This window comes from Neophocaena asiaeorientalis, unplaced genomic scaffold, assembly GCF_003031525.2.
Source record: "Neophocaena asiaeorientalis asiaeorientalis breed wild unplaced genomic scaffold, Neophocaena_asiaeorientalis_V1.1 scaffold24, whole genome shotgun sequence".
Lineage (NCBI taxonomy): Eukaryota > Metazoa > Chordata > Mammalia > Artiodactyla > Phocoenidae > Neophocaena > Neophocaena asiaeorientalis.
The window spans coordinates 5,206,662-5,231,609 of NW_020185317.1; the positions used below are offsets into that span (position 1 = coordinate 5,206,662).

General features: G+C 36.9%; 1 protein-coding gene across 3 annotated transcripts in view; it reads right to left on the minus strand.

Moving 5' to 3' along the window:
* Positions 1 to 14,682: 14,682 nt before the first annotated feature.
* NAB1 (NGFI-A binding protein 1) overlaps positions 14,683 to 24,948 on the minus strand; it is a 44,673-nt gene continuing 34,407 nt past the window's right edge. For all 3 annotated transcript variants that reach the window (XM_024733650.1, XM_024733651.1, XM_024733649.1), the window contains 4 exons: positions 23,277 to 23,366; positions 20,929 to 21,091; positions 18,717 to 18,833; positions 14,683 to 17,149 (listed from right to left, as the gene is read on the minus strand). In XM_024733650.1, coding sequence (XP_024589418.1) covers positions 17,061 to 17,149; positions 18,717 to 18,833; positions 20,929 to 21,091; positions 23,277 to 23,366 — 459 coding nt within the window. In that variant the 3' untranslated portion in view covers positions 14,683 to 17,060. The remainder of the gene's footprint in view (positions 17,150 to 18,716; positions 18,834 to 20,928; positions 21,092 to 23,276; positions 23,367 to 24,948) is intronic.

Consider the following 24,948-nt stretch of genomic DNA (forward strand, 5'->3'; position numbering starts at 1 on the left):
TCACCTCCTAAGTGGGTAAACTCACTTTTGCTGGCAGTCATATTCCACTTCATGAATTAAGGAACAGGTAAAAGCCAGGTGGCAGGGATAAAAAGGAAGTAGACTTAGAGAAGCAGAGAAGACAGTGGGAACAGAACTATGTGGGTTCCTGATAGTGTCAGTTTCCTAGTTTCTGCCCAGCTAGAGCTGTCCTTTTATCCTCATATTCTTAAACATCACTATATTTTTTAAATAAATTTCTAATTTTTCTTAAGCTAGCTCAAATGAGCTTACATATTTAGCAATCAGAGCAGTGCTAATGAATACAGTTTTAAAGTTTCAAAGCTAATCTACATTTTCCCAACTGTCTTAAAAAAAACACTTTAAAATACATTAATAGATGGTTAAATGGTCCTACAATTTTTATTGTGAAAATCTGTGTTATTGACTGCAACTATGGTTAACATTTTCTTGATGAAGAGTTCAGAATGCAGCTGTCACATAAAATCTTAAGTGTTGGTATCCATCTGGAAAGAGATACAGGCAAGAGAGTAGACTAGCTCCCTGATGCTAACTGGTAGCTGCTGGGCTATGGATGTCTTCTCGAGATAAAGGCTCCCTCTGAGCATGAGGAGTAGCAGGAAGAGACTGGACTTTGGGAGCAAGCGTCAGTGCTCCAACCTCAGTCACTACCAACAAGTAGTTGATTCCCTTGCCTCGACTTGAGATTTGCCATATGCTAGGGATGAAAGTCATTTCCTTTCCCTATTATTTTCACTCTTCCTGACACTCTCTTTTAAGGAAAGCTTATGGGAAATTTTGCTCCCATGACTCTTCCTGCCTTAAGCTGGAGCAATCAGATCCCCCCTGGAGGAAATTTGGAATTGGGCTTTCAATCTTAGTTGGGATCTGGACAGAAAGTCGTGCTTAGCTGGGCAGCCGTGAGTATGCTGAAGCAGACACTGCTAGTGGGACAGATGAAGCACATGTGCAGAGGGAAGGGGAAACTAGGAAACATTTAGCTTCTCTGAGACAGTGGAAACAAATAAACATCACTTCTGAATTCCCAGCTTCTTGGGCATTGGTTCTTCCTGAGGCTGTACTGATATCCTGCCCTGGATTCCTTGCGATATACTTGTATTCTTCCAAAAAACTTCCCTGTGTGCCTAAACTGATTTGAATGGACTCTTTTGCAGTCAACCAAGAGCTCACACTAGTCATTATATAATTGACAGAGTATGTAGTCTGTCACTTATTCACCTGATTCTCAGAACAGGTTAATATCAAAAAAAAAAAAAAAAAAGAAGAGCATAATCCAAGTTTATTTCTTCCCTTTCCATGTATCTTTTCAAGGAAAGAAGGGTTTTTCAATTTCTTAAATTTCTTTTTAATATGAGCAAAGATATAAGAACTTGTTATATAAAGTGCCATTGTATTTTAGTTGTTGGCCTAGATGTGAGAGCCAAAAATTAACTATGCTTAAGATATGGGATGACAGATTCAGGAGTTCCTATTTTAAATAATACTGAGGCCATCAGATCCTTTTCCTCACAAATTTCAACTACTTATGGGGTGATGTTGTGCCAGAAATCTCCTACCATCTGTAGGATCCAGGTTGAACTCTAATGAATAAAAAAAGCTAACTGAAAATGGAATGCTATCTTTGTCCAAAATAGACATAGACAGCTTGGTTGTAGCTTTCCTAGACAATTAAATCCAGAAGAGACCAATGAGGTCAGGGATTCCTAACCTGGAGTCCATTCTATATTGGGTGAGTCTAGGAGTCCATTGAAATTTATGCAAAAGTTAAGACCTGGGTGCATTATGAGGAGAGGATCAATATACTTCATCAGATTATCAGAAGGACATGAATCGACAACCAGTGAAAGCCCAACCTTCTTTTTACTGAAGAGGAAATTAAAGTACAGCAAAGATGTGATCTGATAAGTCACACATTAAGACAATGGCAGAGCCAAGGACTGGAATCCAGCATCCCGAACCTCAGTCAGTGTTCTTTTGCTGCAGGACAGCACCTCCCATGTGCTTGAATAAAACCCTTTTTGTTTTTTAAATCGGATTGTAACAAATAAGCAAAGCATGTTCTTTAAGGAAAGAAAGGTTGCAGACTCCAATAATTTTTTTTCTTCAGTTACTATTAGCAATAACTTAAACATTATAAGGATAGCCTCCTGGATTCTTGGGGATACCCATGGAATCAGGTAAGACAATATCTGTACCTCATAAAAGACTGTGACTGTTTACAACACTTTTATGTCTTTTATATGCCATAATTCCACTGCAGTCCTGGGATCTGGAGAGCATCTCTTATGATCCACATCTTACAAATGAGAGAACTGAAGGTCAAAAAGTTTTAATGACTTGTTTAAAAGTCTCGTCACCTGAAGATAAAACCAGTTATAAAACAGAGGCTCTCTGGGGACTACCCTGGTGGCAAAGTGGTTAAGAATCCACCTGCCAATGCAGGGGACACAGGTTTGAGCCCTGGTCTGTGAAGATCCCACATGCCACGGAGCAACTAAGCCTGTGCACCACAACTACTGAGCCTGCACTCTAGAGCCTGCGAGCCACAAGTACTGAGCCCGAATGCCACAACTACTGAAGCCCGCACACCTCAATGAAGAGTAGCCCCCGCTCACCGCAACTAGATAAAGCCCGTGCGCAGCCACAAAGACCCAACACAGCCAAAAATTGATTAATTAATTAATTAATTTTTAAAAAACAGCGGCTTTCTGACCCCCAGTCCTTAACCTATGTAGCACATGTCTTTGAATTACCAAAGTGTACTTCTCTGGTTAAAGGAAATGCAGCTATAGATGTAGAGATATAAGTGACTTGTTGATGGCAAATAAATGGTAGATGAGCCAGAACTCAAATTCATGTTTCCTGAATTTTCTCTGACCACTAATAGTAAAGTGTTTTGTTTTGTTTAGGGGTACACTCTTCACCTAGTGGAGAGGCAGGATGGTGCAGGAGAGAGAGCACTGGACTAGGGAGACAGGGACCTAGGGTCTCATCGTGGGTCTATCACCTCTCAGTTGTGAGACCTTTGACAAGTCACTTAACAGCTGGACCCAGGTTCGTTTAGGGAATTGGGCAGATGATTTTAACATTCTACCCTCTTTCAATAGAAACAGTTCCTTAGATTCTTCCATCTATATGTGTGTATATATGTATCACTACCCATGTTATAAATTCTACCTCAGAATTCTGGTGCTCCATCTGCAGTCAGAACAAACATAAAATGGACATCTTGTGAGAGATTTTGAGAGAATAAAGTGACTTTCAAAAACTACTTTTATTAAGTTAAAAATAGCAAATTACAAAGAATGAGGCTAGTGTAATTTTCTAACTCAAAGATTTTTACAAAAGCTAATGACCTTGTACTTTAAGAATAGTGGATTGTAGGCTACTACATAGAATAGTTCAAGAATAGCAGATTGTAGGCTACTAAAATATTAGTTTTTATAGCTCTTTACTCCCAATTCCAATGTTGAGTTTGGGCAGATCCTATCTTCCCAAAGCGGCCAGGATGTGGTTGGGCACATATTCCTTCTTAGGCTCTGCTATGTATACATTCACTCCCTTTGGTGGCAGAAGCAAAGAGCAGATGTATCCAGTTTCCTTTCATAGAATTAAAGTCACCAAGTTCATCATTTCTGTGAGATCAGGGAGAATATGTTTTGGCTAAACTACAGCTATTAGAGTGTTTTAATCATAACTCAAAGCTGCCCGTAGCATGAGGAAAACAAGTACATTCTAGAGGTTAAAATGTATTTTAAATCTTTAAAAATACATATACATTGGTGAACTTTTACTGTTTTCTTCTAAACATTCTCTTCATTCTTGTTTTTTACTACCTATTTTTGAAGACATAAAAACTGCAAATAAGCAGTGATAAAATAAATGAAGTGTTTTAGAACAAATAAACACAGATTATTGTAAACAGCCAGATGTTTACTTTGGTAGCCTGGCATCATGGGTCGAGTCATTAGTATTTTACAGTTAAAAGCTCATTTTACTGAGATGCATAGAAAAACAAAAAACCCAAATGTTTTCTTTTACACAAATTTGTTCTGCTGTGAAGTTTGGTGTTCCTGATCAGTTGTTGTGGGATTCTACTTCAGCCTTTTGAGATGCAGACTGTGTGACAGGGGCTGAGCTGAGGAGTTTAAGGGATCCAGATGCACTAAATTCTGGCTTGCATCGTGAGCTGAGGTGTGTCAAAGAGCTCTAAGTAAATCTGTCTAATCTGTGATGAAGGAGGGATGTGGTGTTTATCAAGGAATAGGCCACCCTTAGATTTGCATAAAAGATGCCCTATATCAAGGCCATTACTAATTTTCATACTCTATTTACTTTTATCAGTATGTTGTATTTTACTTTAGCGAATTGCATTAAACAGTTGCACCAATTCTTTTCCCCAATTACCCTGTTTGGTAGCACACTCTTAAAGGTTAACAATGCCCTACTTAATAATCACATCCAACAGCCTGTTCGCATCCTAAGTGACTCTTGTCTAATTTGACATTACTGATCACCTCTACTCTGTAGCTTCCAGGATGTTACTCTCTCTCTCTGTTCTTCTCTCTAACTGCCCTTTCTTTTGTATCTCTGGCGGTTCTTCTCATTCCACATGCTCCATATGAGTTAATATTTCCCAGGATTCTATGTTTAACTTTCTCCTATTTCTACCCTCTCTCATTCACTCCCATGGCTTCAACTACCATTTATAAGACACACTACCATTTATAACCCCCCAATCCATGACCCCAGTCTTGACCTGAGCTCCAGGCTTTCCTCATCTCCAGACTTTTGTTTCCAAGTAAATCCTAAATAGCTCCACTAAGATAAACTGATGGCCTCTCAAACTCAGCATGTCAAACAGAGCTCATTGTCCCCTCCTCCCCATGGAAGGCAGCCTTCAAGATGGCCCACAATGATACCCATTCCTGGTGTGCACATCCTTGAGTGAAGGCAGAGTATGGGTCTGGATGGTGGGCACAGTTTGTAATTTTTTCTCTTATTCTTTAAATTTGTTCAGAATAATGTCATCTGTTTTATATTATAAATGTTTCAAATTCAGGATTCATACCTTAATTTGTTCTTAAGGTCACCTTGTCCTTAGATGCATGCCTAAAAAATGTTCGTGATAATTTTTGTTGGATTTAGAAAACCCTTGAGTTTTAAGAAAATATTTAACAAAACAACACATGATTTCTCTATCTTAAAAAAAGACTCTCCATTTAAGAAACAAAGTAACAATCTTTACATTTGACTTTGAATTTATCTTAAGCCGTCAGTGCCTATGCTGCTTCTTCCTCAACCTTTTGTAATTGTCTCATTGGAGCCCTCACATTGGTCCACATAAAGGGGCTGGAGGCAACCTATAATTTTTAAATACACAGTCTGATTTTCTTTCCTCATTAAAGACAGAAATCAAAGCAGAAACAATTGCCACCTGCAAACTAATTCCTTCTCAAAGTATCAGTGAACTCCTAAACCTCTCAGTGCAGTTTTTCTTTCATAAAATGAGAAAAATAATGCCAAATTTGCTGGTTTGTGGAAAGGATTAATTTGGTCACAATTATAATGATAAAGATAGCCTTGCAAGGTTTAAATAAAGGTGCTATTTCTAGAATTTTTCCACTCATTTCAGGAAAGGATAATAAACTAGATTTCACAATTGTAAAATTAGCTTTTTCCCTTTGTAATAAATAATTTGTGGGTGAAATTTGGAGGCGCAAATGATGTGAAACATGGTTTGAAATCTAGCTAATTTTTTCCTTCACTCAGTCCCTCCTTCCTCTCTTCCCTCTAAACGACACACGCAAAACACACTAAACCTTTATTTGGGGGTCTTTTTAGGTTTATTTGTGGATTATCAGTTTATCTATAACTAACTTTGCTCTTGGTGGAGTCTCTCTAGGAAAAGGACTTCAAATTCTCAAAAATCAACTCCAGCTTAGACCATCATTATCATTGGTTTGGTATTTCTTGCTGCCTGCAGGGCAGCGCTCTCACACATACCAACAACTTCCAAATTGAACCTGTCTGAAACGAAATATTATTGAACACCAAAACTCACTCTCCTTCCTAAATTCCTCTGTAAAGTGGTGCTACTCTTCCCTCCTTTTCCCAGGGCCACAAACATGGATAATTTTTTATCCAGTTGACCAATATGTTCCCTTCACATGAGCCAGACATTTATTTTAGTCTATTATCAAGTCCTGCCAATTCATCAACAACAATCGCTGTCTTCCTCTGCTAGACAGTGAGTATCTCTCAAGTGGGGGGGGACCATGTCTTATGATCTTTTCATCCCCAGTTCCTAACACTGTACCTGGATATTTTTAAGCAGGTGGCTTTTGCTGAATTAATGAATTATTGAATGATTGGACAGCCTTAACTATTATTCCCCTTGCTCCTTATTCTCACTGCTCAAGTCTAGTTTGACCACCTGAAGGTTGAACACTGCAACAGCATCCTAGTCAGTCTTTACACATGTCAGAGCCAGAATCAAGCTTTTTGGAGGCTCCTTGGAATACCTTATATTAAGAATCTGATTTATATTACTTTTTTCCTGTTTCAAACATTTTTGGACTGTTTCACTCCCCTCCTCAAACACTCCTAATTGCTTCCCAAATTAAATGAGAACTTTGTATGAGTTTCAAAAGACTCCATTTAGTGAGCATTTTTTTTTCTAGATGTTTCATCTCTAAATTTTTATCTAAATTCTCTGCTCCAGTCCATTACATTTCCCAGTGGTACCTGAATGTGACTTTTCTGCTCCCCAACCTGGGCCTTTCATACGTGCTAGCCCTAAAGCAGTGTAATGCCCCTTAAATTCTCTGCTGCCTTCAGAATGGCTTGACACTTACTTCCTTTAGGAAGCTTTTGCTGGAATCTAGACACCACTAACAACTAACCAGTGGATCTATACTCATGTGCATATAGCCCAATAGTTCCTTTTTAAAAAAAATATAACATAAACAATATTTTACTAACATTACTGTTACATCTGAGAATTTACCAGTATTTTAAGATAACTATTTTTAAAATTTTATTTGTTTATTTTTTATACAGCAGGTTCTTATTAGTTATCTATTTTATATATATTAGTGTATATATGTCAATCCCAATCTCCCAATTCATCCCACCACCACCCCGCCCCCAACTTTCCATCCTTGGTGTCCATACATTTGTTCTCTACATGTGTCTCTTATTTCTGCCTTGCAAACCAGTTCATCTGTACCATTTTTCTAGATTCCACATATATGTGTTAATATACGATATTTGTTTTTCTCTTTCTGACTTCACTCTCTATGACAGTCTCTAGGTCCATCCATGTCTCTACAAATGACCCAGTTTCGTTCCTTTTTAGGGCTGAGTAATATTCCATTGTATATATGTACCACATCTTCTTTATCCATTTGTCTGTCGATGGGCATTTAGGTTGCTTCCATGACCTGGCTATTGTAAATGGTGCTGCAGTGAACACTGGGGTGCATGTGTTTTTTTGAATTATGGTTTTCTCTGGGTATATGCCCCGTAGTGGGATTGCTGGGTCATATGGTCATTCTATTTTTAGTTTTTTAAGGAATCTCCATACTGTTTTCCATAGTGTCTGTATCAATTTATATTCCCACCAACAGTGCAAGAGGGTTCCCTTTTCTCCACACCCTCTCCAGCATTTGTTGTTTGTAGATTGCCTGATGATGCCCATTCTAACTGGTGTGAGGTGATACCTCATTGTAGTTTTGATTTGCATTTCTCTAATAATTAGTGATGTTGAGCAGCTTTTCATGTGCTTCTTGGCCATTTGTATGACTTCTTTGGAGAAATGTCGATTTAGGTCTTCTGCCCAGGTTTGGATTGAGTTGTTTGTTTTTTTTTAAATTGAGCTGCATGAGCTGTTTATATATTTTGGAGATTAATCCTTTGTTTGTTGATTCATTTGCAAACATTTTCTCCCATTTTGAAGGTTGTCTTTTCATCTATCTAATTTCATTCTTTTACATGTAGCTGTCCAGTTTTCCCAGCACCACTTTTCTTTTTTTAGTAAATGTATTATTTATTCATTTATTTAATTTTTGTTGGCCTTGTGTCTTCGCTGCTGCACGCGGGCCCTCTCTAGTTGCTGAGAGTGGGGGCCACTCTTCACTGCGGTGCGCGGGCTTCTTATTGCAGTGGCCTCTCCTGTTGCAGAGCATGGGCTCTAGGTGTGCAGGCTTCAGCAGCTGTGGCACATGGGCTTCAGTAGTTGTGGCTCACGGGCTCTAGAGCACAGGCTCAGTAGTTGTGGCACACAGGCTCAGTTGCTCTGTGGCATGTGGGATCTCAGACCAGGGCTCGAACCCATGCCCCCTGCATTGCCAGGCAGACTCCCAACCACTGTGCCACCAGGTAAGCCCCCCAGCACCACTTATTGAAGAGACTGTCTTTTCTCCATTGTATATCCTTACCTCCTCTGTCATAGATTAGTTGACCATAGGTGCATGGGTTTATCTCTGGGCTTTCTATCTTGTTCCATTGATCTATGTTTCTGTTTTGTGCCAGTACTATATCGTCTTGATTACTGTAGGTTTGGAGAATAGTCTGAAGTCAGGGAGTCTGATTCCTCCAGCTCCATTTTTTCCCCTCAAGATTGCTTTGGTTATTTGGGGTCTTTTGTGTCTCCATATAAATTTTAAGGTTTTTTGTTCTAGTTCTGTAAAAAATGCCATTGGTAATTTGACAGGGATTGCATTGAATCTGTAGATTGCTTTGGGTAGTATAGTCATTTTCACAATATTGATTCTTCCAATCCAAGAACATGAAATATCTCTCCATCTCTTTGAGTCATCTTTGATTTCTTTCATCAGTGTCTTACAGTTTTCTGAGTACAGGTCTTTTACCTCCTTAGGTGAGTTTATTATCTTCCAGGTCACTTATCCATTCTCCTGCCTCAGTTATTCTGCTATTGATTCCTTCTAGTGTACTTTTCATTTCAGTTATTATATTGTTTATCTCTGTCTCTTTGTTCTTTAATTCTTCTAGGTCTTTGTTAAACATTTCTTCCATCTTCTCGATCTTTGCCCCCATTCTTTTTCCGAGGTCCTGGATCATCTTCACTATCATCATTCCAAATTCTTCTTCTGGAAGGTTGCCTATCTCCACTTCATTTAATTGTTTTTCTGGTTTTATCTTGTTCCTTCATCTGGTACATAGTCTTCTGCCTTTTCATTTTGTCTTTCTGTGAATGTGGTTTTCATTCCACAGGCTGCAGAATTGTAGTTCTTCTTGCTTCTGCTGTCTGCCCTCTGGTGCATGAGGCTATGCAAGCTTCCTGATGGGAGGGTCTGGTGGTGTGTACAGCTGGGTGTTGCTCTGGTGGGCAGAGCTCAGTAAATATTTAGTCTGCTTGTCTGCTGATGAGTGGGGCTGGGTTCCCTCTCTGTTTGGCTTAAGGTGACCCAGCACTGGCGCCTACCTGGCTCTTTGGTGGGGCTAATGGCAGACTCTGGGAGGGCTCACACCAAGGAGTACTTCCCAGAACTTCTGCTGCCAGTGTCCTTGTCCCTGCAGTGAGCCACAGCCAACCCCCCCGAACAGGAGACCTTCCAACACTAGCAGGTAGGTCGGGTTCAGTCTCCCCTGGGGTCACTGCTCCTTCCCCTGGGTCCCGATGCACACACTATTTTGCGTGTACCCTCCAAGAGTGGAGTCTCTGTTTCCCCCAGTCCTGTCGAAGTCCTGCAATCAAATCCCCTAGACTTCAAAGTCTGATTCTCTAGGAATTCCTCCTCCTGTTGCTGGACCCCCAGGTTGGGAAGCCTGACATGGGGCTCAGAACCTTCATTCCAGTGGGTGGACTTCTGTGGTATAAGAGTTCCCCAGTTTGTGAGTCACCCACCCAGCAGTTATGGGATTCAATTTTATTGCGATTGCGCTCCTCCTACCGTCTCATTGTGGCTTCACCTGTGTCTGTATGTGGGGTATCTTTTTTGGTGAGTTATAGTGTCTTCCTATCGATGACTGTTCAGCAGTTAGTTGTGATTCCAGTTCTCTCACAAGAGGGAGTGAGGGCACATCCTTCTACTCTGCCCAAGATAACTATTGATAATTTTTTCTAGTTTTTGAAAAAAATTTTTTATTGAAGTATAGTTTATTTACAATGTTGTGTGAATTTCTGCTATACAGCAAAGTGATTCAGTTATACATTTATATATTTTTCATATTTGTTTCCATTATGGTTTATCACAGGATACGGAATATAATTTCCTGTGCTATACACTAGGACCTTGTGGTTTATCCATCCTAGATATACTAGATTGCATCTGCTAATCCCAAACTCCCAATCCTTCCCTCCCCTACCTCCCTTGCCTCTTGGCAACCACACATCTGTTCTCTATATCTGTGAGTCTGTTTCTGTTTCGTGGATATGTTCATTTGTGTCATATTTATATAATTGTTTTAAACTTATTTATTTATTTATTTTTGGCTGCATTGGGAACACCACATCTTCTTTATCCGTTGCTCTGTCAAGGGACATTTAGGTTCTTTCCATGTCTTGGCCCAGTAGTTTCTATATGTGTGTATAGTTAAGCTGTATCTGCATTTCAAAGTGTTTATTGTGTTAAACATTGATACAGTATAGGCCACTCAGTTGAGAAGAAACTTGACAGGTTAGGGTGCACAGGGACTGGCATCCAACAAGTGGACTGGCCCAAGTTACTACTTACTAGGGGTGTGATAACTAATTACCTAATCTGGAGACCTCCGTTTCCTCATCTGTAAAATGAGGGTAATAATAATTACCTCCTGGAGTTGCAGAGAGGATTAAATGTACAGCAGTTAGCCCAGTGCTAGAAAATGGTAAATTTGATATATGGCACTACTACAACTGTCACTAGAAATATAAGCCTGTTTTAGATCATGTGCTTTGCAAAGCAGAACTAGTTGTCTTTTTAATAAAGGAGCATACAAGTGACATATTTTTCCTGTAAACTATTATATATATAATAGTTAAAATCTTGGGAAATTAGATCTCTCTCCTCACTTTTAAATATTACAATATATTGTTTTTTTTCTTCTCTTTGAATAAGTTAGGTAACCTAAAATTTACTTCCCCTTCCATGTTAATCTTTTTAACAAGTGGATATTGCTTTTTAATATTCTAAGAATTGGAGTTAAGTACCTGGTTATATCCGTGATATGTCTGTCTTATTTTACACAAGCTGTCTTCCCATAAGTAAAACTCAGAAAGATGTGCTCCAATTTGAGAATTAGCTGATGCATGCAGAAGAAATTCACTCATCAATGTATGGGCATGTTCTGATGATAGAATAACTGGCTGATTTCAGAAAGGAAAAAGATGACCTAGTCTATTTTAACTGCTGATGGAAAACATCCTTACATTATGTTGTCAGAGACCTGAGGGTAGAAAGTGTGTACTCCTTTTTGGAATTAGAACTAAAATGATGTGACTCTGGAGGACCCACAGTATGAGAACATGCTACCAAAAAGATCACTTTGTCTTCTGGGAAGGATACTAAATAGCAGGGCATGGGGCTAGACCACAGATGTTTGGCTTAACAGTTCACAGTTGAGGATGGTAGGTAGTCTCAGAAAATTATAAAATGCCTCTGCTGAGCCAGTTACCACTAAGATTCCACCTACGTGTGCACTACTTTTTCACCTTCCTACATACTTGAGCCTTAGTGACCTGTCAGCAGAGGGTGTCTGTGACAGTTACAAGAGAATGGCCTTATTTGCTTAGGATTGTGTGTGGGTGTTGAACACGGCACTTTTAGCATAAATTTATGAGGTGCAAGCTTTTAATGCAAAGATGACTCATAAGGTTTCAGAATGTGTAAATATGAAGCACAATCTAACTTATACCGTCACTGGTACTCACCCACAGCAAAACTAGCCTGGGTTGATTACCAAATTGTTTGGACTACCAGGAAATTCACAAAGTTTGTCACTCTTAATAGGCTGATGACAAAAATTCTTGGGTTGATTGTAACACTTGTTTGGCGCTACCATCTTAAACCAGTGTTACATGTACTTAATCTGCATTTTGCAATATTATGTTTGATGGCAGCATTCAATTATCTCTATTTCTGAGATTGTGAAGAAGTCAATTCTTTTGAGAAGTTACACTGGAAAACTTAGACAGCAATTGTATAATACAGTAAAAAAAATTAGAGGCAACAGAAAAAGGATCATAACTAAACATTTGATATGGATGTTGAAATAAAACTAAGATCAGCATTTTTTGTGATTCGTTTCTGATGAATCACAGAACTCGCATTTCTCTTGCGAGTTTTATGCAATTGCTACAAAAATGTCATAAAAATTTCCTTTAACTGAAGATGAACTGGTAAAGAATAGACCTTTAACCTTATTGGGAGCAATACTTGGAAGTAGATTATTTAGCTGTCAGAACAATAAAACCTTGGAAACTGTGACCAAACAGATACAACCAGGAGACCCAGAATTCAATAGGATATTGTTTTAATACTTCAAAATGTTGTGGCCCTTAGAAGACAGGCAGAATATGAAAGAATAAAAATATAAAGGATCTTAACCAATTTTGTAAATGGAATCAACCATTATTCATAGTTCCCTTAAAATTGCTATTGATACTATGTATAAAATAGATAACTAATGAGAACCTACTGTATAGCACAGGGAACTCTACTCAGTGCTCTGTGGTGACCTAAATGGGAAGGAAATCCAAAAAAGAGGGGATAGATGTATACATATAGCTGATTCACTTTGCTGTGCAGTAGAAACTAACACAACATTGTAAAGCAACTATAATAAAAATTTAAAAATAAATAAACTTATGGCTAGAAAAAGATTTATGTTGAACTTAAAAAGTTAAACACAGTAAGTTTTTGGATTCTAACTTTATCAGTTGATTGTGAACTTACAAAATAAATTTCTGATTAGCTCTGCATAAAAAATTTAAAACACCATAGAGGTGTTTTTTTCCTTTAAAAAAAAAATTCGTATGTCAGTAGAAACAAAGGCCAGAGAAGAGGTTTTAAAGCTTTAACTACTGCATACTCAGAAAGTAAGAAAAACACTGGCATTTAGCTTTTGATCACTCCTATGTAAAGTAAGAATCATAGTTACTAAAGAAACAGTCAACAGGAAGGATTTTTGAGATTAAACATATTTACAATAAAAACAAATTTCTGGACATTGGATCATTCTTTTATTAACTTTGGAGGCCCACTTGAGAATCTCATTTATGAGAACACCCACAGATAACAAATAAATAAGCCTGTATTCCCTGAAACGCCACCCATGCACACAGCTGGACCATAAGTTGGTTTTTAGTTAAATAGCAGCTACCATATTTGGTCTTATGCTTCAAGCTGTTACAAACACAACGCGTTTGCTCAATTCTAACTTCAGCTTTTTACTAACTGAATTCATTTCCTATAAGAGACAGACCTCCTAGTTTCATTAGGTTAATGTCTTGTTGATTTTCTTTTGAAGACTCAGTGCAGTATTAAGTGAAGTCACCAGCAAAATGGGTACTGTGTCAGTAATACTTAAAACATTTGAGTAGCCAAGTGAGCAGACCATATGTTAGGAAATTCCTTGCATGCTTATTTAGGCTTCAAGTCTTTCAATACCATCAACTATAATTGTAAAGGCACACTAGGTGCTCATAATCACCAAATCTTAAAGCTTTTACCCAAGTGGTTTTACTAATTAAGGACAGGAAAAAGCACTTTTTCCCCCTGCCTTCTGATAGGTTCAATGGGACTGTCAAAAGAATGATTATTCATGGCAAGCATTATTTTCAAGCATTCAGCTTAATAATTTTTTAAAAAGTGACCTCAAGTTGAAATGTACTACCGTTATGACTTTATAAGCACACCCCATCTCTTTCTGTTAACTATTCCACACCTGGCTGATCTCGAGTCTCACTCACTAAATGTGCTTTCTTTCACCTGTAAAGTATCTACTACCATAATACCTACTGAACACAGAATGCAGTTAAATGTCAGTTCCTTATTCATCCCTCTGTAACACACTGAAATTTGGATTTTATCTGAGTGGTAATAGTTCCCATTCAACTAGGTATTGGGTTCCCAAAGGGCAAAGACCATGTCTTATATTTCTTCTGTGGCCTCCACCCTCACCTGAGTGTGTGGCTCAGCACTGAAGCTCTTTATTAATCTACCAAACTCATCAATTACAATTTTGTTGCAAAGCTTCTGCTAATCCTCTACCACAGGTTAGCTGAATTTCATATAATTAGCGCTTAATACTGAGACCAAATCACATTAAGACTGCAAATATTAGCATATCATGAATGTTAAATCCTAATGTTCCCCCTTTTATTTATTAATTTAGTTGGTTAGACATGGTGGGTAGTTTTCAAAATGTCTTTGTAACATTCTCTTAGGTGAGAACAAAATAAACCAAATTCTCTCTCTGACAGACCAGAGTACCTGTCTGCCAAATAACTTTATAAAAATGAAGGTAGCTGACAATAATATTTAGTCTTAAGGTATAATAAGCCCCTGGCCCCTAACACTCAAGCCCAGACCAAATGAGAGAGGGGAGACAGGTAGGCTAATACTACTGTGAGGAGTGCTATGCAGAAAGCTCTATAAACAGAGGTACGTGGGGCACACAAAGTCTTTATTGCCACAGGAAGCAACTGCACTCATCCCACGTCACCAACAGCTTTAATAGTCACAGAAACGCAGACTTCACGTAATAAAGTACAAAACAGACTTGGGGAGAAATGGTCCCTTGGACTATATTGGTTGTAATACTGAGGTAACCAATTGACCTTGTTCAGTGAAAATACCTCTAACACAATGAAAAAAATCAACTAGTTATAACATCCAATTCATATATACAATTCAAATAAAAATATATATTATTTGCTTCAATGTATAGCAAGTTTAATACATTAGTGTTTACAAAATAAAAACTGTATTCTACTGAAATTTTTCTTGTGCTTCCCCCTTATCACTAAGCATGAAAGACCAGAAAAGTATGATACTTAAGGAAACTTATTTATGGATTTAAAGATGCAGTTTGTGCAGTCATGAAAGACAGACAAATATTAGTTGTAAGATTACCATATCTTTAAAAATTTTTGCTTATTAAAATCTACAAACTTGAACCATAAGACACAATTAAAAAAAACCCACAGAATTTCTCAAAATAGATTAGAATACAGGAAACGTTTCATGAAACTACTGAGATACTAACCAGTTCTATGGCTAATATTAAAAACTGAACAATCTATGTAAATCGTATTCATACTATTTCTATGCACAGTGAACAATACAATCACAATAACCTCAAGCTAGCAACAAAGTTGCAAAGTCCATAAAAAGCTTCTTCAGTGGGCGAAACACTATGGTACAATTAAAACATTTAGGAAGGAAAAAAAGCCTTTTAATAGTATAAAAGTTGTTTACTGGTGTTTCTACTGTAAAGCTATTCTACAAATCAAAATGAAAAAGGAATTATATATGTGACAGTGATCAGAGACTACAGTGCAGACATTTCATCTAACATTTGGCTGATGAATTTTAGTATAATAGATTATAACTTAATATTTTTTACATAGTTATGACCTAGAGCAGAACCAAAAACAACACAAAAAACACATATTCCAAGTCAATACACTCTTCTCAGCAATATCTGGGTTTAGATGAATCTGGAGGAAGTAAGTAAAGCTGTCAAACATCTTCTCTTAAACCAACAGAAAAAATGTAAATTGGGAGAAGTGGTATTTGTTTTTCACTATGGATTCCAATGTGAAATTCTAGTAAGTATGCAAGTATGTTATTAACATTTAAGCACACCCTCATATATAGGCATACAACCCATTAATTAAATAGGGGGAATTAAAACAGATTTTCAAGTTAAAATGAGTTTTAAGAAAAAACTGCATTCATAAATCTGAAAAGTATATGAAAATGAAATTGTAAAATAAATAATATGTGTCAACTAAACCTCCATAGAAATATGCCTGCAAATGTGGATGCACTGATTGTCTAAACTTGTGATGGTCTGCATGGGAAGACATTCCCCAGGGAGAGCCATCTAGCTTCTCTGACTCTGGTGCGTAGAGAAGAATTTCTGGATATAAAACAGTACTTACTCTACTATATATTATAGCCTTTGTTAACAGTCACCATCCTTATCACATTTAGGGTTAGCTTACTATGTCTTAATCTATATAACACATTCTGAAATAATAATTTTAAGTCAAGGCTTTTACACATCTGTCCACTTGTTTCTAGTTCTCTGTCCAACTAATAGCTTCCTATTTTTGTTATACCTTAAGTAGCTATCATAAAATGCAACCTGGTTCAACTAGGTAAGAGAGGTTTTTCTACTCTATTGCTCAATTTTTTGACCTTACTCCAGTATTTATTAACTATGTGCCTAATTAAGCCAGTAAAAATGACATGTGACTACTATGAAATGACACATTTCCTATTAAACAAAATCAGTTTTATCAGATATTAAATCTACATTTTCCTGACTTAAATTGAGTATTTGCTTTCCATTTTTCCAAAGTCATTACAACTTTGCCAATAACTACATCACTTAAACTTTCTTTTTTATGACTGCAAAGATTCTAAACTCTGACATACAATATTTACGCAAAACACACTTAAAGTAGACAATGAAATTTCAAGTAAGATAAACTGTATCCACACCTATTGGCCCAAACAGGTCTCAACATCTAGATTTTACTTCTATAAGTTATACAAATACATTGTACATTCTTAAATAATTAATGCTTACAATATTAATTTGTAAGCCTTTCCACATAAAATGACTTACAGAGGAATGTGGATCAGTATTTCTGTTACAGATTGTAACATTCTCTTAATTTTCTTTTGTGGTTGTAGTTTTGTCTTCCTGGTTTCCACTGATTACTGTATCAGTCCTTAAGCTTTGGCTATGAAATCTGTTTGTGCTGAATGAGGCAACATTGGTTATTAAGGCTTATTTCTATGATGGAGCATTATCCTTAAATCTGATGCCATTTCCAGAGAACAGTGGGAGAATCATAGCTATCTTGAATCTTCAGGCTCTGTTTTGATGACTTTCTTTTCTAAAGTAAAAGCTGAGTGAGGGTAGTCTTTTAAAATCCCCAGGCTCTCTGTATAAAAAGAGAAACACAAAATGTATTGATATTTTAAATCAATGGTCACAAAAAAACAAACTCAAACAAACTTAAAAACAAACCCCCAAACTCCAAAGCAAGCAGTATCAATTATTCATGACTCTGCAATTCCATATAAAATTTTTATGTTTACAGAGTTGAGGTTAAGAGTTTGGATTCTGGATTTATATTCCATTTCTGCCAATTACTAGCTGTATACATCTCTGGGCAAGTTACACACCTCTCTAAGCCTTAGTGTCTTCACCTATAAAATGGGGATAGTATCTACACAGGGTGATATGAGACTTAAATCATAAAATGTATATAAAGCACACAGCATATAGAACCTACTGATTTTTATTTAATGCTTGGTCCAAAGTGATACATAACATATAAAATAAAACTGGTCACTCGTATACAACAAAGTTATTGTCTAAAATATTTACTATCAATGAAGACATGAGGCAGAAAAACAACTTCTATGTTTAAACATGGAATTATTTTTAAAAGTTTCTCTAGCCATGGTGGGAGAAATAGGGATAAAAGAATGAAGATTCTATTTTCACAGGACTCATTCCTTGGAATTACATGAATAATTATTTCAACCTCAAACAAATACTACAGAATGACAATAAAATGTAACATTTACATGAAGTACTAATACTGGGGGATACACACACACACACACACACACACACACACACACACACACTTTAAAAAGGATTCTAGAAAAGTAACCAACATTAATAGCTTATCTGAAATTAGGCAGTTCACTTCATGACTTTCCCTCTCTATACAGAAATTCAGCATAAGAAGAGGAATAAAAATAGTAGCTACCATTTACTGAGTTCCTATCAGCCAGGCAATGCCTATAGGCTATCTTGTTTAATCCTCATAACTATTCTATGAGGCAGAAATTATTTCTATTTTACAGATGAAACAAGTGACTTCAAGTAACTGCTAAAGTTACTTTAGCTCAAAGATTGGATGATACCAGATTCTTTCAAATGGTGTTGGTGTCTAAAACTTTAAGTCTGTATAACTCACTTTACTTGGATAAAAACATGAAAACACCAAACTATAATAAGAAACAGCTTGTCCTTTTATGGAGCTCAGTTTACTTCTGAAATACAAATATCATCCCCCAAATGCAGCTGCATAAAAAGTTTAGATTTGGGTACACAAGGTTTTCTTAGCAGGACAGCAAACATATAGTCCATCAATTTCATATTATGAAAGGCTGGAAAAGGGAATTACATAACTGGAACCAGCCATTTATTATCTGGTTCAGAATTGTGTATAAAGTCACCATTCATGTAATAGCTAATCAAAATCATCTCAATCTTCAAGAGCTTTTTCCCTGTCAGTCCTTTGGAATATCATGTTCTCAAAAAGACTGGCTATTAATATGGCAATCTGTTACTTCCAAGGAGAGAAAATGGACTAGTAACATCATTAGTAATGACCCCTTTTTTAAGGAGGGGGACAGTGGAAGTTAGGAGATTAGAATGGAAAGACGCTTTATTCAAATATTACTCCCTCTACGCACATCCCACATTCTCACCTGATGAGTGGGACTTCGCCTCACTGGAGTAATGTCTACTCAGCTCCCCATCCACCACAAAATGATGGAGTTGTCTGTTCTGTAAATTAGGCATTCGGAGGTTCAAAGGTCTTTCGCCTAATGAAAAGAAAAAAAAAGCAATATGAGTAATTAAAGACGCATCATGGTTTTTCTTAAAAATAAGTTTTCACAGATCGCCTGAACACTCCTTAGGAAATAAGTAAGGAAAGTCGACAGGCACTGGAAGAATTTAAATAGCTGGAGAAATATCTAAAATAATAGTTTAGGAGGAAAATGGCAACTCATGCTAGTCTCAAGATCTACCATTCTGCCAGGACATTTTGAAGAGCTAATCACAAACTAAAGAAAAGACTGAGATTTCCAGTATGCACTCCAGCTCTGGCAGATAATGCATCACCTCTGTGGGGCATTTTCTTACTAGTGCAACCATTTTACCAAGGCAGGTCACTAACCACATAACAACAAATACTACAGAGACAGAGATGGCTTCAAGCCAACTGCCCATTACTAGAACAACAACAACAACAAAACCTATGGCAAATCCACGAAAAAATATAATTAGAACAGATATGGTATAAAAGGTTTCATATACCAAATCATACTCTATCATAAACCTAAATCCATCATACTTAGCAAATTGTTGCCCTACACTGGATTATCCTGGGGTCACAAATTAGAGTCATCAAATCATTTATTAATCCTTTGCGTCTTAACTCCAGTCTTTTTTTAAAAAAAATTAACTAATTATTTTTGGCTGTGTTGGGTCTTCGTTGTTGCGCGCAGGCTTTCTCTAGTTGTGGCGAGTAGGGGCTACTCTTCATTACAGTGCACGGGCTTCTCATGGTGGCTTCTCTTGTTGTAGAGCACGGGCTCCAGGCGCAAGGGCCTCAGCAGTTGTGGCTCGCAGGCTCTAGAGCCCAGGCTCAGCAGTTGTGGCGCACGGGCTTAGTTGCTCCACGGCATGTGGGATCTTCCCGGACCAGGGCTCGAACCCGTGTCCCCTGCACTGGCAGGCGGATTCTTAACCACTGCGCCACCAGGGAAGTCCCTTAACTCCAGTCTTAACTGTCAAGGATGACTGGAGAAGTTAAACAAGACTTCCACTAAAAAGTTTCTGTAATATTTTAAAAAGGAAGAACGTTCTTTGCCAGTACTCTGATCTGCTGATGTGTAATGTTTTACTCTATAGTTGAAGAATGCTAGTTAAGATGGTATTCTTATTTAGAAAGAAATCTTATTTTTTTGACAACAGTAACCACTCTCTGAAAAAAGTATAATAATACATAAAAAAAAAAGTCCTACAAAATTGTTTTTCTTCAAACACTATATCTATTTGAAACTAGAGGATCTAGTCCTATACCTATATGCTATACATCTCCCTCCACTCAAGTGCAAGCTCCAAGGGAGCAGGGAGATTTATTATTCACTGCTGCATTTTCAGTGCCTAGAAGTGTGCCTGGCACATAGGAGATACTAAAAAAATATTTGTTGAATGAGTGAATGACAATGACTTGGGATTTTCTTCACATGTGGATACAAAAAAAATGAAATCATTTTTAAAATGGTAAAAATGCTCATGAATCAAAACTTTCTACACCTGTGTTTAAGAGAACAATTTCCAAAGTATACACCACACAAAATATTTTCATAGGGACTACAGGCCAATGTGAAGCCTGAAAGAAGACAAAATTTCTACAAGTCTCTCCATTCTTATGCTGTCTCTTCAAATCTCTGTACTCTGTCATAGTACTTTAGAAGCAGTCACCACATTCTCTTAGGAACCAAATGTTATAAATTTCAGACAAATCTGTTTATGAAATCTAAAAAAACCAAAGTTTTAATCTTTTAAAAAATGATAAACATCTCCCATGGAATCCATTTCTTCAGGAAAAATGATCTGTACTGTTTACATCTCCCATTCCCATCCACCCTCTACAAAATACATGTCAATCACATGTGCCAGCTATTATTTAGGGATAATAAGGTTAAAAAAAAACTCTACAAGTTATATTTGCAGGAAGAATTCTTTCCTTTTTAGAAAAAGGGACAATTTAAAAATTAATTTTGATAGAGAACCTATAAAATAATCTCCATAAAATATCAAGTTTAAAAAAAATCAGCAATTTTTTGTTTCCCTTTGAAGTGCACAGAGTAGCTGGCTCTAAAGGTGTGGGTCACTCTAAAGATGTACCTTGTCCATCAGCGTTATCAGAAGTCAAGCCATTAGGGCTGTGCTCTTCTGAGGTTTGCCTGTAAAGTCCTGCACACAGTCTTCTTTCAGCATGCTGCAGTCTGTCATAGCCAGCTTGGGTGCAAAGGAACTCCATCTGCTTTGCCATCACCTTTTCAGGCTGCTAGTAAGTAAAGTGAAAATAAAGTAACTAAAACATTCTAGATTTTTTAATGGTTTAAAGATGCCAATTTCAGACTGCAGCAAATATATTTAGTAGTCATTAAAATTAGTTCATACTTCATGTGGTATACACGTTCCATAAATATGCACTGATGTCTATATCATCATGTTAAAACACAGAATGTTAGATTTTGTACGAAAGGAAAAAAGCTTTCTGCTCAATTCTGTAAAGAGAATTCCATTCTAGCTCAAAAGCAAAATAACCTTAGCTTTGTTTTCTAAGATACCAAGTCCTTTTAAAGATTTTTTAAAAAAGGAACCTCAGAGCAACAGCAACATCTGTTATAAACTGCTTCTAAAACACAGGGCGAAGTCTTGGCATTTTTATTTTAGGATCTGGCACTACACAAACTCTGATATGATGACAGTATATTTGGGGGAGAAAAGGTGTAAAACGGCTGTCTAGAAAAACGAGACAAACACACCTCCCTCTAAAATTAAGCAATGCAAATTATGCAGAAAAACATCAGTGCCAACGAGGATCTTCACCTTCATCATGGAATGAAACTGCAGTATTTTCCAACCCATCATAAAAAGACATGTTTTAAAGTACACAATTAGTTGGCTGACATATAAATTTATCTCTGCATGTGTTCTCTAAGTCCCTTCTCTATGCACTGCTCTAAATTACCTATGTGTGATAATACCTATGACAGTCAAAGCAGTGATATTCTGCCAAGGAGGTAATAGTCAAAAACACAGATAGGAATCACTGCCATGCTATATAGAAGAGCAATACAAGGCATCTACTATATAAAATTATATATATGTTACAAACAATCCTGATTCACTAAAAATCAACAGGTGAAATATATTAACTCATAGAATAAGATGAAAGCTTATACTATTATTCTGAATCAAATAAATGAATGGATAAAGAAGATGTGACACATATATACAATGGGATATTACTCAGCCATAAAAAGAAACAAAATTGAGTTATTTGTAGTGAGGTGGATGGACCTAGAGTCTGTCATACAGAGTGAAGTAAGTCAGAAAGAGAAAAACAAATACCGTATGCTAACACATATATATGGAATCTAAAAAAAAAAAAAAGGTTCTGAAGAACCTAGGGCCAGGACAGGAATAAAGACACAGACGTAGAGAATGGACTTGAGGATACGGGGAGGGGGAAGGGTAAGCTGGGACAGAGAGAGAGTGGCACAGACATATATACACTACCAAATGTAAAACTGATAGCTAGTGGGAAGCAGCTGCATAGCACAGGGAGTTCAGCTCGGTGCTTTGTGACCACCTAGACGGTTGGGATAGGGAGGGTTGGAGGGAGACGCAAGAGGGAGGAGATATGGGGATATATGTATATATATAGCTGGTATATATATAGCTGATTCACTTTGTTATAAAGCAGAAACTAACACACCATTGTAAAGCAATTATACTCCAATAAAGATGTTAAAAATAAATAAATGAGATCAAAAGGAACCATAACTTCAATTCATTTAAATTTGTAACTAATTAATTAATAAAATTTCAATAAGATTTGAGGGGGAAATGTATTTTTCATCCTCTTAACATGAAAACACAAAACTTGGCACTACTAAATCTGACCAAAAGCAGTCACTAGTGAGAAGATCTACAGGAATAAAACTTACAGTACTTTCTAAAAGGCAAAAATGACTTTTTAAAATGTTAATTTCTGTGTACACGATTAAATAACTTAGCAGCAAAAGCACCTGAAGCTACATATTAACTTTTCATTATACATGAATTGAAATGATTCAACAATAGTTACAATGTTGACTATTAGTATATTATTGAGAACTAGAACTATTTTATCTCAGAGTTGTATTACACACATAATCAACATGGCTGTTTTCCTGGTATCAAGTTGCTTCTTTCTTAAGTAGAGAATCTGTATTAATTCCTACAAAACTCCAAAGAATAAATAAGTAGCAGATGTCGGGTTCTGCTCACAAAGCAAACTAAACCTAGCTGATACTGCTATCTCACTGATACAGCTGTGGATCAGGTGACATTGTAAAAACAACCAGAAATAAATTCAGTCTTTGGATGAAACTGAATTTAAAACTGAAGCTAGTCGAAGCAGCCATTTATTTTTTAACCTACAGTGCTGTTATGAAATAGTAACTGGTGGTTGACGTTACCTGTGAACTAAGAGCAGCGAGTTCCTCACTCTTAGCTTTAGCCTGCTGGAAGAGTGTCTGCACAGAGTCCTGGAAATCTGGAAACCCATCCTGTGGGTCAAAGAATATGTCCTTTTTACTTTAAAATAACCATATTATCAAAAACTCAGAAAATGAAGTAAAGAAATCCACCTTAATCCTATTACCTGAATAATCATGATTAAGATTTTAATGTACAATACTTGATTTCAGTCTCTCAAGGTACAATTACCTTATTTCTACAGTTGTAACCTCAATAAAAACATAAATGAAAAAGATTAAAAGTTTATACATCCACAGTGTTTTACACTGGAACATAGATTTTATGATCATTGATAATAATGATTATATAACATTTCATCTGGTGGTTTGACAGTTTAATCACTATCTTCATATTGGACATTTAGATTATTTGCCTTATTTTTGGTTTTATGAAAAACACTGAAAAAATATTTTCATGGAGACAGCATTTTCCATAGTTTAGATGATCTAATACAATAGGTTCCCAGAAGTAGAATTAGTACAAAGGGATGAACATTTTTATGTCCTTTACAATATGTTACTCAAGGGCCTTTATTGCTTTATTGTATCATAAGCAATATATGACAGTTTTCCTTGCCAGTACTGGGTGTTGTTTTCTTAATTGTTGCCAATTTATACTTTTGTTTTGATAATCAAAAAAATTTTTAGGGCTTCCCTGGTGGCGCAGTAGTTGACAGTACGCCTGCCGATGCTGGGGACACGGGTTCGTGCCCCTGTCTGGGAAGATCCCACATGCCGTGGAGCGGCTAGGCCCGGGAGCCATGGCCGCTGAGCCTGCGCGTCCGGAGCCTGTTGCTCCGCGACAGGAGAGGCCACAACAGTGAGAGGCCCGTGTACCGCAAAAAAAAAAAAAAAAAAAAAATTTTTATTTTTTTACTATAGTTGTATATACTTATATTTTACTTTGTGACTTCTTCTATTACTATTCAAAAAGACATTCTCCTTTAGAGATTTGAGAAGTACTCAAATCTACCCTCTAGTTTTCTAAAGCTTTATTTTATTGCTTCTTTTGTTTTTAAAATTTAACTCTCTATCCCATCTGGAATTTATTTTGTTATATGTAATGTGGTAAAAATCCAAAGTAAATTCCCAACCTGAATTTCTGCAGAATTCTTCCATGCTGACTTGTGATTTCTCCTTTACCAGTTCAAAGGACAGGTGATAGGGCTTTGGAATTAGAAAGACCTGCACTTGTGTTCCGATTCCACCACCACTTACTAGCTACATGACACTGGATGAGTAACTTAACCTTTCTGAACTTTAGTTCCTTCATATGAATAATAAGGATAAGAGAACCTATCTATTAGGGTTGTTGTGAGATAAAGTAAATGAGATATTGCCTTTAGCATACAATAACTGCTGAGTATCAGTGTGTATTCTTATATATTCTTATTTATATGTATTCTTATATTAAATAGTACATTCTTATATTAAACATAAGTATATTCTTTTTTTAAGCAGGCGGACTCTCAACCACTGCGCCACCAGCGAAGCCCCTAAGTATATTCTTATATTAAGTAGAGTGTACTTGGGGCACTGTACTCCTGCACAACACTGCAACTTAAATTATTTCCATTTTATACCACACACACACACACACACACACACACGC